We start from the raw sequence: 18,285 nt of genomic DNA, 5'->3' as shown, positions 1-18,285 counted from the left end.
AAACATTAAACTTCATATCTGATATTATACCACTCTTCTGTTTTAGAATTGTCTATATTAAGGCCTGAGGATATAGCTCAATTGGTAGAAGACTTTCCAGCATGCATAAACCCCTGAGTTCAATCCTCTGCCCCACATAAACTGGACATGATGGTGCACCTTAGTCATTCTCTCAATTGACAGATTGAAGCAGGGAAGGAGAGGTTCCTAGTCGTCCTTAAGGATGCCCTGAACTACACAGGACACTTGTCAGAAATGGAAAGAAGAAAGGATGGAGGGAAGAAGGAAGGAAAGGAGAGGGGGAGGGAGGGAGGGAGGGAGGAAGGAAGGAAATCTCTATCTCATTCTGTTTGTGTTTAAATCAATTACAAGGCACCCATGTTTGTTTAATGCATTGGAAAACTCTAGCATTGCTGTCTTTATGGTTCAAGAAATTACCATATTTAACACTGATGCCATATAATGTATTATTCTGTTTTCTTAGGAACTCCCTGCACCACAACTTGATGATAATAGTAAAAAAGAGCTTGATGATGCACATAATCCTCAAACACCAGACGCAGATGTTAACATGAAAATAGCCTGGCGATACCAGTTTCTACCCAAGATGCAGGCAAGTCAACATACAAACTACCTCTAAAATTTGCAAATGCATTTCATTTCACTTTGTAGAATCTCTGGTCTGCCCTACTAGGTCTTAGGTCTTGTGGCTTTGGCCCAATTTTTCTTTTTGAAATGGTAATATTATTCTGTGCCATTGTATATTAGAAGTATAAGAGATAAAACTTGTTTTCTTTCATGTGGGTCTGTTCATAGAGGGCAATGTTATGTGTCTTCCATCTCTCTCCACCTTACTTTCTGAGATAGTATCTTTCACTAAACATGAAGCTTACTGATTCAGCAAGCACTAACAGAATAATTTAGATATTCTCTCTTTTCTTCCTTTCCTTCCTTCGTCCCTCTCTCCCTCCCTTCCTTTTCTTTCTCTGACAAGTGTCCTGTAGTCCAGGGCATACTAAGACTTGCTGTGTAGCCAAGGATGACTATTTAGCAAGCTCCTGGGATATTCCTGAAGAGATTGCCTAGAATTTTAGAAGAAACTTTTAGGCATTGAGCTTCTGAGTAATATTGGAACTTTGATACTTTGGGACACTTACAGATGGGCTAAATTCATTTTGCATTAAATATGAGACTTTAGAGCCAGAGTGGAATATTATAGTAAAATGATGTGCTTGGCTATTAAATTGATAAGAGATGGTGTCTTAGTCTGGGTTACTATTGTTGTGATGAAACACATGACCAAAGCAACTTGAGGAAGAAAGGGTTTATTTCACTCACAGTTCTATATGACAGTTCATTGTCAAAAGCAGTGAGGGTAGGAACTTGGGGGTAGGAACTGATGCAGAGGCCATGGAGGGGAGCTGCTTACAGGCTTTCCTCCCCTGGCTTGCTCAGCCTGCCTTCCTCTTTTTTTTTTTTTTTTTTTTTTTTTTTTTTTTTTTTTTTTTGGTTTTTTTGAGACAGGGTTTCTCTGTGTAGCTTTGCGCCTTTCCTGGAACTCACTCTGTAGCCCAGGCTGGCCTCAAACTCACAGAGATCCACCTGCCTCTGCCTCCCGAGTGCTGGGATTAAAGGCGTGCACCACCACCACCCAGCATCAGCCTGCCTTCTTACAGAACCCAGGACCACCAGCCCAGGGATGGGATCACCCACAATGGGCTGGATCCTCCCCCATTGATCACTAATTAAGAAAATGCCTTATAGCTGGATCTTATGGAGGCATTTCCTCAACTGAGACTCTGTCCTCTCTGATGACTCTAGTTTGTGTCAAGTTGACATAAAACTATCCAGTATAGATGGATTTATAGTGATTATAGTGAATTTGGAATTATCTAGAAGACACACTTGTGCTTTTAAGAGATTTAGCTGAGGAGAGAAGACCCAATTAAATATGGCTGTCAACAACTGTTTATAGAACCAATTTTACATGAAGGTTTTTCCTCTTGTAAGCATTAATTACTGTAACAGGTGTTGAGGCATCTAATGGCTTTCAGAGTTTTTCTTCATCATGAATTGGTCCATGTAAGAGAAAACTAGCATATAGGCTTGAAGCCAAAGAAATCAATCCTTCTAAATTGATGGTATCATTGGGGAATTTTTAGAAAATGCTGTAATTATGTGATGTGTGTGTTTGTGTGGGTATGTGATCATGCAAACTGGTTCCTGAAAATGTTAGACCATTGGATCTTGGAGATGAATGTCAAGAAGTCAAAAAACAGACCTTGGTCCTGGGAATGAACATTTCTTAACTGCCCAGTCATATCTCTAGTGCTGTAAATTTTTTACAGTCTATTTATATCATTTTGAAGTGTGGAAATGGGGACAAACTCATACAAGAGAAAAACCCTATTTAAACAATTTGGTAAAGACTTTAGATATCACAGTTGTCTTAAGCTTCAAGAAAAAGAAATCATGTTTCATTTATTTTTCATCACACACTTGAAGGAAGTAAATTACTTACCAGGTTCACTTAGGACTAATGGTAGAGATCACGGCATTGTGATTCCTATCTTGAAACTTTTGAGGTAGATACTAAAGTGTGCTATATGTGTGACAAATACATTTAGTGATGTTTCTTTTGTTGCCTTTATATTTCTCCTTTGCCTTTTGTTCATTTTCTATTGTACTTTTCTTAGTGATAGGTATTTTTCTGCTGTAATTGCAGAGAATGGTATACCCATCATCTAAGTGGTCCATTGTTTACTTAAATATCAGGCAGTGTGTGATCATACTTTTCAAGTTAGGTTGTCTGTAAAATGGTGGTGGGTTTTTGTTGCTGGCTTTGTTTTTCATATTTTCACAAGTTCCCTTGAGATATATGCTTGTAATTTCATTTGGCTTGGATGTCAGTAATGATTCAGGGATATATTTGAATTCATGATCCTCATGTGTCCACCTCCTGAGTACAAGTCCAAAGGTAGATGATGTACTCCCATCATGTATGCTTTTTTCAACAAAATTTAACAATGTTAATGTTTAAATGCTTAATGGAAGAGAATATAAGAAACATTAAATACCTCATGTGTGTATTCAAAAAAAATAAATAAAAAATAAATAAATATGGCCGTCCCATTCCATAGGCTGAGGTCCTGGACTTTATAAAAAAAAAAAATAAAGCACGTAGAACATGAGCATTCTTCTCTCTGCTTTCTGACTATGGAAACAATGTGACTTGCTTCATATTCTGCTACCATACCTTCTCCACCATGTCAGACTGTTCAAGGGAACTCTGAGCTCTAACAAACTCATTTCTTGTCAGATAAGCTAGTCATAGCAGTGAGAAAAGTAGTACAGTACTTCATATTTCATATGTCACAGTATTTTAGAATTAACTGTTCGGATACCTTCTCCATCAGATGAGACTTCTTTGTGAAGATAGAGAATTTAATTTATTTTCTCCTGTATGTCCACCACCTATACTAATGCCTACATAGTGAATAATAATAAATGTAGGTATTAATAGTTAATAATTTAAATGTATTCATTCAGTCAGCAAATATCAAGTAGTCGCCCATCAGCTGTGTACAAAACATGCACACTAAATAATAGCAAGCTCACCTTTTACACATATAATTCATTTGAATAACATGATTTAAAACTTTGATTTAGACAACTGAACGAACTACAAATTAGAGAATATTTGTACTCATATGTAAAATAAGGACTGATTTTCCTTGTATATGTTGATCCTATAGAATGAACAAGGAAAACCCAGTTTTTACAAGTCAGCAAAGATAGGAAGAGAAAATTTTTGTGACTCTTAAACTTATTAAACAGATGTCTGGTTTCAGTTACAACAAGAGAAATGTAGTTTAAAACTATAATGCTGCCATGTCAGTGTTCAGTAACCAGCGCCATGGTGTTCTAAGGTGTTTGTCAAGATACTTTATTAGCAGTAGAGGGAAAATCATACTCTCATTCTTGCTGATAAGAGTACAAGTGGTAGAAGAGTGCAGGATAGCTCAGCAGGTCAGAGCACTTGCTGCACTTGCTGCGCTGGCCTAACCACCCGGGTTTGCACACCCAACCGGCATAAAGGGGGAAGGGGAGAGCCCACTCCACAGCGCTGACTAGGGTCCACACATGTCCACACTTAACATGCATCACATACACGCACAATTTTAAGAGAAATTTTAAATATAGCTTCTGTAAAGGATAATATTTGGTAATAGCCTTCAAAATTTACCTCATGAATACATTTACTCAGCTTTAGAATATGTAAAAGCCATTCATACAGCATATTTGAATAGTGAAAGACTGAAAATAACCTAAATGTCTACTAGTAAACAACAAGTGATATATATCATAGTATATCTGGAGTATAAAGTTGTTTATATTAAAAACTAATAAAGGAGAATTGGGTATATTCAAAAGTGTATCACATGTTTAGCCTAGTGTATATGTGACTGAGAATCTAGGAGAAATGTAGCTCATCTACTTAGGACAGAGAGTTAACTGACAGGTTGAAACTTAGAGGAAATGGAGGGAATGCTCGAACCTCAGTGGTAGTTGGCATGTGCTTTATCTATTAAGTTTATTACGTCATTTTTTGATTTGGAGATTTTTTTTACCATGTTTAATTTTTAGAGTTCTTTATAGATTGTGAATATTAACCCCCTTTCATATGCATAGTGGGTAAAAATTGTTAACTATTAAAGTAGGCAGTCTCTTTACTCTGCTGTTTCCTTTGTTATATAGAATTGTTTTTGGATGCTTGAGATTATGCCCTGTGCTGTTGAGGCCTTCCCATCCTGTGCCTATGCCTAAGTGTCTGATCTTTTTTTCTCTAGCAGTTTCAGCCTCAGATCTTATATTCATTCAGTTCTTTGATCCATCCATTGATTTTTGCACAGGGTAAGAGATACTGATTTAGTTTCCTTCTATGTATATGGTTATTCACTTTCCCAGTACTTTCTGCTCAGGAGATTATCTTTTCCTTATTATTCTATGTGCTGGTTAGTTTTTTGTCAATTTGACATGAGCCCCATACATCTGGGAAGAGGGAATCTCAATTGAGAAAAATGCCTCCATCAAATTAGCCTGTAGGCAGGTATGTGGGGTATTTTCTTGATTAGTGTTTGATATGGGAGGGTCCAGCTCATTTTGTGGATGTTACCACCCCTGGGCGGGTAGTCTTGGGGTGTAGAAGAAAGAAGGCTGAGCAAGCCATGGAGAGCAAGCCAGTAATCAGGATTCCTCTATGGCCTCTACCTCAGTCCCTGCCTCCAGCTTCCTGCTTGAGTTCCTGCCCTAACTTCTGTCAGTGATCGAGTTTGATCTTGGAGTTGTAAGGTGTAATAAACCCTTTCCTCCCTGAGTTGCTTTTGGTAATGGTTTCCAGCAGATCAATAGAAAACAAACTAGGACATTCTAGTTTTCCTTCTCTTACTTTGATAAGACTGACCAACAGCAACATAGGGGCAAAAGAATTTCTTTGGTTTATACTCCAAGTCACAGTCCATCATTGCTAAATCAAGTTAGGAACTCAAGCAAAAACTTGAAACAGAGACCATGAAGAAACAGTGCTTCCTGGCTTTTAAATTATTTTATTTAATAATTTTAATTAAATATAAATATAATGACATTTTCCTTCTTTCCCTTTCCCTCATCTAATGCCTCCCATACACCCACACACTCTTGCCTTTCTCTCAGATTTACAGTCTCATTTTTCTAATTTTGGTACACATACACATAAATATGTAAATATAATCTGTTCATTTCATATAATGTTACTTGTATGTATATGGTTTCAGGGATGACGACTTGGTATTAGATAAACGGTTGTGGGGCTTTTCCCTGGGGAAGACTATTTCTCCAGCTCTCAGCATTTTTTTGGTTGCCTGTTGTTGAGATTTCCTGCTTCCATGTTAGTATGTCTTTTGGTGTCTTCCTTGTTTAGGTAGCCACCTTCTTGACAATTAATGGATGTAGCTTCCCTGATATTTCTTGGAGACACAAGAAAGACACATCAGAGTTTCTGTGTCTCTGGTTCTTTCCATCTTTCCATACTGTCTTCCATGATGATTCCCTTAGCCTTAGGTCCAGGAGTTGTGTAGCTGAAGTTTTCCTGTGTCCCGTCTGGCCCATGGTCAGGACAAATCTCTCTCACCTGCCTGTCCCACAGCCACTCAGACCCAAATAAACATACACAGGCTAATTTTATTTTTAAACTATGGCCATAGCAGGCTTCTTGTTATCTAGTTCTCATATCTTAAATTAACCCATTTCTGTAAATCTATACTTTGCCACGTGGCTTGTGGCTTACCGGTACTTTTACATCTTGCTTCTTGTGGTGGCGGCTGGCAGATTCTTCTCTGCTCTGTCTTTCTCCTCTCTATCTGATTGGATTTTCCATCTGCCTCTAAGCTGCCTTGCCATTGGCCAAATGGCTTTATTTATCAACCAATCAGAGCAAGGTATTTTTACAGCATACAGAAAGACATTCTCCCATCAGAGTTGTATTATAGATGTCTTCAATGGGGCTAGTAACCACATGGTCAGTTGTTATCTGCATTTTGATAGGTCATGATTTTCTGTAATGGTCTCTGTTGCAAAGAGAAGTTTCCTTGATGAATGGTATGAGCTATGCTTGGCTATGGATATAAAGATAGATTTAGAATGCAATTAGGAATTACACTTGTTTAATAGAGTTGGCTGTTGTAGATTTTCCTCCAAGATTCATGACTTCACTAGCTGCAGCTAGGTTTCCAGTACCAGGCATGATTTCTCTCTTATCAGTGGGCCTTAAGTACAATTAGAGAACTGTTGGTTACTACCAAGATTTGTGTGCCATTGTTGTGTCCTTAGAGATATTTTGCCATCCTGGTCATTGCTATGGTTCACAAGCATCATAGCTGGATAGGACTATTGGTTGCTTCCCTTCTTTGGAGCTTGCATGGTAGATTCTGGTGCCATAAAACCTAGGCCCCAGAGAGAAGGCTTTCCAATCAGATCCAACATTGATCCTCTGGGACCTGTGTTCTAAAGTACATGGTATCTTCAGCAATAAGGAGTTCTCTTCAACCTCTGGGGGGGAAATCAAAGGCTATAACAATAGCTTCTAATGTTTTGGGAGTCTCTTGTCTCCCCTGGCCAACAGTTCAAAACGGTGCTTCTTAGGCCTGGTATTGAGGTTTTGTTAGAGTCTTTCTGTTGCTCTTGGGATGAGTGGTGTCAGCCATGTGGGAAAATCTTATTTAAACTATATGTAACTACATGTATACACATAGAATTATATGTATTATATGTAATGTTAAGTAAATAGGTAATACTATGATTCCTTATAACTTTTTCATACATCTTCACTGTTTTTTTACCCTCCTCCATCCCTCTCCATCTGTGTTAACTATGATCTCCCCTCCCTAATTAGAGTGGTTGTTCCCACCCTCCAGTTTTTTCCCTTTCAAACCACTTGTATCCTGCTATTTCTTTCTCTGTTGCCTCATACCCCATGGCCCCAGTTCACTTTCTCAGTTTCTGTGATTACAGCAGATTATATGCTCACATCCAAAGATCTGGAGCTAAGAGCAACATATGAGAGAGAACACAAGACATTTTGTCTTTCTGGATCTTAGTTAACCCACTCAATATAATTTTTCTAGTTCCAGCCATTTACCTGAAAATTTTATTATTTCATTTTTCTTTCAGCTTAACGGTATTCTAAATATATATATATATATATATATATATATATATATATATATATATGAACAACATTTTCACCATCCATTCATCAGTTAAAGGACATTTAAGTTGTTTCCATTTCCTACCTGTTGTGTATAGAACAGAAATGAATAAGGCTGAGCAAGTGTCTGTGGAGTAGGATGTCAAGTCCTTTGGGCATATGCCAAGGAGTGGTATAGCGAGTTCATGTGGTAGGTTTATTTTTAGCTTTTAGAGGATTCTCCACGAAGTACAGGGTGGCTGTACCAGTCTCAATCCCACCAACAGCAAATGAGGATTCCCCTTTCCCACACCCTTTCCAGCATTTGTTGTCAATTGTCTTGTTGATCTCAGCCTCTCTGACGGGGTTGAGATGAAATCTCAAAGTTTAAATGAATTTTTTTTAAAGATATTTCTTAGCCACTCTTATTTCTTGTTTTGAGAACTCTCTCCTCTGTTCAGGTCCCAGGCCTACTTTGGAATGGGTCTTTTGTATTGTTTTGTTCTTTTTACTCTTTTTTTTTTTTAAATTCTTTCTATATTCTAGATATTAATCCTCTGTCAGAAATATTGCTGACAAAGATTTTCTCCAGTTTTTTGGTCTTCCTCTTCACTTGATTGTTTCTTTTCCTATGTAGAAACATTTTAGTTCTATGAGGTCTCACTTGGTAAGTGTTGGCCTTAGTTCTACTAGGTTGTCCTGGAGCAGTTTCAGTTTCTGGTTTCAAACTTAGGTCTTTGATCTGTTTCATTGGTTTTTGTACAAGGTAATAGGTAATAATTTTTTTATTATTTAAAGAACATTTTTTTTCATTTATTTTACATACCAACCACAGTTCCCCCTCCCTCCTCTCCTCTCATCCCCCCTCCCCTGCTTCCCATCTGTCCCCCTCCCCTTCCACTCCTCCTCCATCTCCATTCAGGAAGGGGCAGGCCTCCTGTGGGCTTGAGCAAAGCATGGCACATCAAATTGAGGAAGGACCAAGCTCCTCCCCTTGGGTCAAGGCTGGGCAAGGTAATCTAGCATGGGAAACAGATTCCCAAAAGGATTCGGGTATAATTTTATTATTTCAAGTGTGGACATCCAGTTTTCCCACCAATATTTGTTGAAGACGATGTTGTTTCTACAGTGTATCTTTGTGGCCCATTTGTGGAAAAAAATAGACGACTGTAGTAACACACACTTATGTTTGGGTCTTCTGTTTCATTCCATTGATCTTCATGCCTGTTTTTGTGCCAGTACCATTTTTATTTTACTATTATTGCTCTGTAATATGAGCCTGTGGGGGCCATTCTTATTCAAACCACCACAGCTGGAATGAAACACAGTTATGTGATGTGAACTTGAAACTAGTCTGTACATATTTTATTGAGATTTTTCATCTATACTCCTCAGGGATATTGGTCTATAGTTTTCTTATGTTTTGCCCTTATTTGTTTTCAATGTCAGGGTAATAGTGGCTTTGGAGAATGGGGATTGTTCAGAGTCCTTCCCCTCTCTGTTTTCTAGAACAGTATGAGGAGCATTGGTGTTAGGTCTTTGCTAAAGCTTTGGTAGAATTTGACAATGAATCAACCTTATTCTGTGCTTCCTTTGTTGGTACAGTTTTTATTACTACTTCAGTGTGATTGCTTCAGATGGATCTGTTAAAGCTATTCATATACTCCTGATTTAATTTTGGTAGATCATCCTTGTCTAGGAATTTTTCCAGGGTTTTTTTAGACTATAACTTTTCAAAGTATTCCTTAATGATCCTCTGATTTCATTGAATCTGTCTTATTTTCTTTTTCATCCTAAAATTCTTAATTTGGATTCCCCACTACCACCCTCTCATCATTTTGTCTAGAGGTTTTACAGCTTTGTTTGTTTTTCTAAAGAACCAAAGTTCTGTTTGATGCATTTTATCTATTGTTCTCTTCATGGACATTACATTAATTTTCAAACTTTACTGTATCTTGCCATCTAATGCTTTGAGATTTCACATTGTTCTCATTTTCCTGTGACCTTAGGTTACATCATTGAGTTAATTCTATGAGATCTCTCTAATTTTTTAAATGTAAATGCAGTGAAAACTTAACAGAACTGCCTTATCCCAGAAAGTCTGAATTGCCCTTACATTAATTACTTTTTATTACTGTGATAAAACATCATGATCAAAAGTGACTTACAGAAGAAAGACTTTATTTTGGCTTACAGTTCTACAGGGAGAGTCCATAACGGTGTGAGAGGCATGGTAGTAGGTGGCCAGAGCAGGAAGCCAATAGATCATATCTCCAACCACAAACAGGAAGCAGAGAAAACATGTTGGAGGGGGTGAGGCCATAAACTCTCAAAACCCATCCCTAAAGATGTACTTCTTCCATCAGGACTCAGTCTCCTAATGGTTCTATAACCTTCCCACACATAGCCACAGTTTTCTTTCCTTTGATTCTAAGAGTGATTTAATTTGGCCCCTGGTCTCTTCAGTGACCAGCTGTTCACTAAAGACTTCATTGTTCATTCTTCAAGAATATATGTAGTGTCTGTTATGTTTTGTTTTGTTTTTCAGTGATTTTTTTTTCTATTTTACTGTGGTCTGGTAAGATATATGAAATGAATTCAGTTCTTTGCCCATTTGTTAACATTTGCTTTGCAGCCTAGATTTGGGGTTATTTTAGAAAAGGTTCCATGAGTTGCTAATCAGAATGTCCTATATGAATTTAGTAATTCTATTTCTTCTATTATGTAACAACTAAATCTGTAGTTTCTGTATTGGTTTTTAAATTGAGTGACTTATCCAAAGATGAAAGTGGAGGTACTGAAGTTATTCACTGATGTTGTATTAGAACATATTTCATCTTTTATACCAACTAATTACCAACTAATATTTGTCTTATAAAATTGGAGATACAGTAGTGCATATATATTTACAATTATATCTTCTTGATGATTTGTTCTTTGTATTAACATGGCCTTTAAATTTTTATTTATTTTAATTTTTATGTGAATGGATATTTTGCTTCTGTGTATGTCTGTATATCTTATGCATGGATGGTACCCACAAAAGCTAGAAGAGGACCTTAGAATCCCCTTGAATTGAGTTACAGAGGGTTGTGAGCTGCCATGTAGTTACTGGAAATTGAACCTGGGTCCTCTGTAGCCTTAACTGTTGAGCCATCCGTCCACACCAATCTGGCTATCTTCATCTCACTAGTTTGGGTTTGAAATAGACTTTCTTACATAATAGAATATCTTACCAGCATGCTGAATTTCAGGCTCCAGTCATTTGATATGTTGATTCCAACCTTTTACTCTATGCATTTCCTTACCAGTGAAGTATGTTTCTTAACAGAGCTGATAGTTGGATCTTGTTTTTTAATCCAGTTAGATATCTGCATCTCTATTCATTAATTGAGGCCTTTTAAAGTGAATATTATTATTGAGACAGGTTTCTAATTCCTGTAATTTTGTTGTTGGCTGTTTTTCTGGCAGTTGAATTGTTTGTGGTTTTTTTGTTGTTGTTTTTGTTTTTGTTTCAGGGTTTGGTGTGTGTGTGTGTGTGTGTGTGTGTGTGTGTGTGTGTGTGTGTTCTGTTTTCCTTATTGGTATTAGAGTTTTGCTAGTTTAAATATGTGAGTCTATGAGGGCCATTTCTCATTCAAACTACCAAAATATGCTTTTTCCTTTTTATTTTCTTTTATTTTTGGAATTGGGCATTATTGATGCTCTCCTACTTGTCTGTTGTTCATTTTTCTCAAATGAAATTTATTATTTCCTGCGATCTCATAATTAGACTCTTCCTTCCTCCTCTATATATGGTCTTCCTTTCAGTACCGTCTGTATTGGTGGCTTAGTGGTCATAACTGCCTTCATTTGTGCTTGTCTTGAAAAGCTCCTATTCCTAGGTCAAGTTTTAGAACTAGCTTGCTGGATGGAACAACAGTCTTGGTTGATATTTATTTTCTTGACTTGAAGCATAGCATTCCATGTTTTCCTGACTTCTTAGGGTTGTTAATGAGAGATATGGTGCTATTTTGATATGTTTGCCTTGTGTGTTCATGTTCTCGTTTTATAACTTTTATTGTTTCTTTTTTAAATATATATTTATTATTTATTTATTTGGTGAATGAGTGTGTATTCTTGTCATGGTCTGTATATGGAGGTCAGAGTACACCCTTCAGGAGTTGATTATCTCTTTATACTATGAGAGACCTAGGGATAGAACTCAGATATCACATTGGCAGCAAATGTGTTCACCCTCCGAGCCATCTCTCTGGCCCTAATAATATTTCTATTGCTTTGTATTTTTGACATCTTGACTGTGGTCAAAGTTTCTTCTCTGGTCATGTCTATTTGGGGTTCTAAATGCCTCGTGTTTGAATGTCAATTCCTTTCTCTCTATTTGAAAAATATTTAATATAATGCTATTGAACAGCTCCTGCGGCTTTTAATCTCAGTTCCTTCTGTGCTGTGGCTTCTTGGGTTTGGTCTCCTGATTGTATTACTGAGTTCTTATACATCATGGTCATGCTCTCATTCTTTTCTTAGTAAGTGTGGTATTATCTTTACCATGGCCCCTATTGCTGACTCATGCTTCTGCTTGATCTTGTTTGTCTGTGCTTTCCACTTTTTTTTTTTTAAGGTGGATCTTTTACCGTGTATGTCCAGCATTTCTGTTTGGTTGATTTCAGAATCTCAGTTTCCTTGATAATGTTTTTTTCTGTGTTTTTTTTTTTTAATTTAAATTTCTCTTCCCTGTTGCCGATCTTTTCATCTACTTTGCTAATGCTCTTAGTCAAGTTCTCAGCTGATTTCCTTGCTTTATTCATCTGCTTATTTGACTCCTCTCTGGGTCCTGGACTTCTTTCAAAAGTGGGATTCTGAAATCCTTCTCTGACACTTGAGCTATCTCATGTCTTTCATTTCAGACTCTCGGAGCCAGGAGCTTGTAGAAGTTTATTGGCTTGTTTTCTCATTTGTGTATTTTGTTGTTATTGTGTTTTGTATATCTTTGGGAATGATTATGTCCTCCAGTTTTTCTATTTTATGTGAGTCTTCTTGGTGCTTTGCATTTGCTTGGGTTGTGTTCCCACTACTATATAGGACAAAAACTGACTATAGTAACCAAGAATTATTTGACGACAATTCTGATGTAAAACTACAGTAACAGATACTAGGTATTATGTCCCTGATAAGGTTCAGGCAGAGGTACATCAGGTGGTATAGGGAAACATAGTTTATAGGTCTTTAGATCTGAGGGTATTTTTAAAAGTGAACTGAAATGGGAAAGGGAAAGGAGCGCAAATACAAGTAAGGAGGGAATGAAAGACCCCCTGATGGCAGTCTTCCCTCAGGAGAGACCCTCGCCCAAGGATCACACCGAAACCACGAATCAGATGCAAACAGCAAGAGGCTTTATTCAGGAACACGGGTACCCGGGGCGACACAGTCTCTCAAGAAGCTCAAGGGACTGGCGCGCCCACGGGCTGGAGCAGAGGGTTTTTATAGGGTCGGGCAGCCGAAGCTCGGGCAAGAAGCCTGGTTACAGGGTTTTGATTGGATGATGCAAATGAGGCCAGTTCTGATTGGATGATTCAGATGAGGCCAGGTTCAAACCCAGGTCAGCTCGTGGTTTCTCCCCGAGCTCGCCACGCCTAGCTCTTGTCTAGGGTACAGGGTGTTTTTCTGACCTTTAACTGAACTCCTCAGTACCTCTCAGGCTTTATTCAAAAACAGCTGAGCTAAGCTATGTTAGGCGGGGAGGCTGGGGGTCTTTCAGGAAGTGAGTACTACAGACTAGGGATACAAACTGCACAGTCATAAGTGCTTATTTGGTCAAGATCTGAGCTAAAAATAAATAGCTGCACAATTGAAATATAAAGGTTTCATTTTTTAAAAAATTAAAGTAAATGGAAAATATAACATCTGCTAGTATTTTCTTCTAGACACACACACACACACACAGCACGGTTTTTCCCACACCAACATTTGGGTTTTGTAGCTACCTCTGCAAAGTGGAGAGAAGATATGTAGTCTCAAAAATGCAATCGAGTTGGATCCTGGTTGTTTCCCTTCCAAATGCCACACAGTCCATGCCTGAGAAAATGCCTCTGTCTGCTCTGCTGGGTTGGACACACTTCTTATGTTTCCATGGTGCTGTGTAGACCCATGGCAGAGGTAGTTGTAGCTGGAGTTTTCCTGCCTGGCCCACAGTCAGGACGAATCTCTGTCACCCACCAGTCCCACAGCCACTCAGACCCAACCAAGTAAACACAGAGACTTATATTGCTTAAACTGTTTGGCCTAATGGCTCAGGCTTCTAGCTATCTAGTTCTTACTCTTAAATTAATCCATTTCTATAAATCTATACCTTGCCACGTGGCTTGTGGCTTACCGGGGTCTTCACATGCTGCTTGTCATGGTGGCGGCTGGCAGTGTCTCCCCCACTCGGCCTTCCACTTCCCAGAATTCTCCTCTCTCCTTGTCCCTCCTACTTCCTGCCTGGCCACTGGCCAATCAGTGTTTTATTTATTGACCAATCAGAGCAATTTAACATACAGACCATCCCACAGCACTTCCCCCCCCCTTTTTTTTTAAAGAGGAAGGTTTTAACTTTTACACATCTCCAAAGCCAGCTTGGTATATTTGGGAATTTGGGCATAGCTTCTCTTACTACTTACTAGTTCTGGGCTACACGCTGCTTTGATAGAAGCATAGACCCACTATTTCTGAGAGTTGATGGCTCCCAGAGCTAGCAGAAGACGTACCACCTCCATGTTGGAAAGCTGAAGTGGGCGGAGCCAGCAGCCACAGTGCTGTTTCAGTCTTAGAATGCTGCAGTTTAAAGCAGTAGACTCAAGGTAATATAAAAAAATAAGCCACATAAAGATGGCTACCACAAAGAGAATCTGGATTATGTTCTCTTTGATATTCGTAACTGAAGAAAAACATTTGATTGCAAAAGCTGTTGAGTTATGCCAAAATGTATATTTTAAAGGTACCTTGACTTCAAAATTTGGATGTAAGGATATGTTGCTTTGGAAAGGAGGCTCTGCTTTTGTTTCCACAAAAAGCCAGTGGCTATGGATTTGTTCCAGATTAAGATACATCAGGTTTGACCAGCCAAGACCCCCTGAAAGGTCTCCGATGACACCATGGCCCAGATGATCCAACCTCCAGAATGGTTTGAAGGCAACTGGCCCAGACAATACAGCCTCATGGACTACTCCATAATCCTAAAGTTTTCTTTGTGTCCCCATAAGATACACCCCCCCCCTCCAGCAGGAAGTAGTAAGAAAAGCTACGCCCAAATTCCTAAATTATGTGTAATTTTACTATGTTAAGGTTAAAACCTTCCTTTTTAAAAAAAAAAAAAAAAAGAAAAAGGAAAGTGCTGTGGATATCGTTCTGTATAAATAAAACACTGATTGGCCAGTGGCCAGGCAGGAAGTATAGGCGGGACAAGGAGAGAGGAGAATTCTGGGAAGTGGAAGGATGAGTGAGAGAGACACTGCCAGCCGCCGCCATGACAAGCAGCATGTCAAGACGCCGGTAAGCCATGAGCCACGTGGCAAGGTATAGATTTATGGAAATGGATTAATTTAAGCTATAAGAACAGTTAGCAAGAAGCCTGCCATGGCCATACAGTTTGTAAGCAATATAAGTCTCTGTGTTTACTTGGTTGGGTCTGAGCGGCTGTGGGACTGGCGGGTGACAAAGATTTGTCCTGACTGTGGGCAAGGCAGGAAAACTCTAGCTACAGGTAGTATTTCCCATGGTTTTTTTTTTTTTTTAGTTGATTTCACCCAAAGGTGGTTGTGAATGTTCTCAGCATTGGGTTCCTGTGCAGTACTTCCACCCCAGCATCTCTGGCTGCCCTACCTGTCTCTCTGCTCAGGATGTTCCCAGCTTGTGGTTACTCGCCTTCCGCGCAGCATTTCTCTGGCTACCAGTCTCCTACAGCTCTCTAGCTGAAGTCAGGATAGCCCTTTTTTGTCAGCTACCACCTACCCCGAGCCCAGTAGGGACCCAAGGGTTATGGCTAGATACCAATTGCTGCTTCCCTTGGAGGTTTCTTCTCCGTGAGACTTAAGCTCATCTTGCTTGTGTTTGTGCCAGCCTTCCTTTTCCCCACACTTCTCACTTGGCTTCACACTCCCTTTGATGATTTGCAATGTTCTTTCACTCCTCTTCTGCTAAGGATAGAAGATATTCCTTCTGACCTCACTTTGTGTGTGTGTGCTCACGTGGAGGCCTGGATTGATATCAGGAATCTTTATTTGTTGTTGCTACTGCTGCTGTTGTTTTACAGTGATGAGAACAGAACTTAAAGCCTCATACTTGCTAGGCAAGCATCTGTCACTGAGCTGTATTCCAGCCCAACACAATGTCTTTCTTCAGTTATTTTCGCTCTAAGTTTTGAGACAGTGTCTCTTACTGAACTTGGAAATAACCAACTGGCTGGCTGGCCAGTGAGCATCAGTGATATGCCGGTCTCTGACTTCAAGGGGTTTTAGATGGGTATTGGGAATCTTAACTCAGATCCTCATGCTTGTGTAGCATGACTGAGCATCTTCTCAGCCCCCTTATCATAACTTATACTTCAAGAGATCACAAAAAGGCAGAACCACCATCTTTCCTGGGACTTCCATTGTTTCTTTGTAAGTTATAATTTAGAATATTCTCCTATTTATTCAGTATTCTGTTTTTTTTTTTTCTGGGGGTTTGCTGAAATACTATATCATCTACAGTGACTTCCTTTTTCATGCTGCATGAAATATTGCTTTCTCTTTCACTGCTTTACTTTCTTCAATACATTATTTAAAGTAGAAAGTCATATATCCATTTCAGTACTTCTCTTGTGTCTATTTTAGGATGTGAGCTCAGAAAGAGAAAGAGAATGTTTTTGCTTTATTGGTATGTAATGTATATTCCATAAAATGAATTAGTAAATTAAATAACAAATTGCAATCATTAATACTACCATAAGTAATCGCTTCTTTTTACTTTATTGTCAGTGCTCAAATTTAAGTTTGCTTCTGTTTACAAATGCATGCCTCCAGTTTAAGAAATAAGAATTATGTCTGGCTTCTTTGCTGTCTTTTTTTCCTTTTTCTCTTTTTCTTTTTCGGCCCATCACAATAATTTTATGTTCAGTGACTAACCTGTACCAATGATCCTTGGCCACACTTGTCTTCATCTTTTTTCGAAGTCTAGGCATTACTTTGCAATTCCCAGTTTGAAAATAAAACAAACAAAAACATTTAGCTTTCTATATTTCTGTGAACAAAATGAAGTTTCACTGTTTTGGTTTAAGAGTAAAGAAGTAAAAGTAGTCCAAAATGAGGTATATCGATGATCAGAGATGCCCTTTAATGTAAATTGTTACCAAATCCAACAAGTGTAGTCCTAGTCTATTTGGGGAATATGAGGGTGTGGATACAGAAGTTAGGCACTTAGTAATGCATAAATGTGTCACTCAACCCAACGAATATGTAGTTTTAAGAATCCTTCCTGTATCACTACTGATTTAGTTTCTCTGTCATAGGTGGACTTGCCTTCTCCCTGATTGTTAGTACCCACTCACTCCTCACCCTTCAGATTGCTGGCCTGCAGTGCATTCTGGATTTCACTTCAGAATTGTAGGACTCTAGTACCAACCAGTCTTCCAGCGAGTCATGGGAGCATATCAGACTCTTGTTAAAATTAGTGGTTTAGCCACAACAATTCTGGTAGATAATTAATATGTCAATGTGCAACAATTTTTTTTCAGTAAAGCAATGGAATTACAAAGAACAATGATAAATTTTCTGATTCTCTAATGAATCATAACTTAGTAATAATAATATTCGTATTATGTTCAAATGTATACAACATTAATTGCCAATATTGCATAGATTATTTTGAGAGCATAGTAAGATCGTGATTAGCCCAGTTCTAGTGATTGAGCTGGGGCTCTGCGTGGTTTAGTGGGTGGTTGGATTCTTGCTGTCTGTTAGGCTACACTCTCAGAAACAAGACTTGCTGACAGTGGTGAGACAGAGCTTACATAGACTATTTGTGTGTTTCCTCTGTAGTTTGTTGCTTCCTAACACACTGGAGCTCTAGTGTGGTGGTGTTGGAGTGTGCTGTTGTTCTGTTGCTCAGATTTCCTCCTGGACTCCCATCAGATTTCATTTTTTAGCATAGTGAAAACTTCAGTTTTTCTCTATTCTACAGATGATAAAGTAAAAGGTAGGTTATGTAAGCAATAAAAGTTGTCATATGTAAAATTAAAGCAACATGTTCTTAGCACATGAAATAAATGAACTGCTTTTTCATGATAGGTTGAAATAAATTGCAATTTAATTTTTATGACAATGATATTTTTATAGATAAACACTGTTAGAGTAACAACAGTAAGATTTTATTTTCAAAGGAAATTGCTAGGTCTCAAAAGATTCTAGTATTTCAGAAATCTGACTGTATGCTAATATTATGTGTCTTGGATAGAAAAATTTGCAAAACTTTTTATCCTATAAGAATATATTTGTTTTGTTTTCCTTTATTAAAAGATTGAAATCTTTCATCAGTAATGAAAACTT

The 18,285-nt window shown here is 38.3% G+C and overlaps 1 protein-coding gene across 1 annotated transcript in view; it reads left to right on the top strand.

Annotated features, from left to right (window-relative positions):
- The window catches only part of Elp4 (elongator acetyltransferase complex subunit 4), a 217,886-nt gene that overhangs the window by 53,576 nt on the left and 146,025 nt on the right, over positions 1-18,285 (top strand). Inside the window, exon 4 of the mRNA XM_059261055.1 lies at positions 485-613. Coding sequence (XP_059117038.1) covers positions 485-613 — 129 coding nt within the window. The remainder of the gene's footprint in view (positions 1-484; positions 614-18,285) is intronic.

Source organism: Peromyscus eremicus, chromosome 4, assembly GCF_949786415.1.
Source record: "Peromyscus eremicus chromosome 4, PerEre_H2_v1, whole genome shotgun sequence".
NCBI classification, from domain to species: Eukaryota; Metazoa; Chordata; class Mammalia; order Rodentia; family Cricetidae; genus Peromyscus; species Peromyscus eremicus.
The sequence above is the reverse complement of the archived record's forward strand: the minus strand, read 5'-3'. Positions and strand labels throughout refer to the sequence as shown.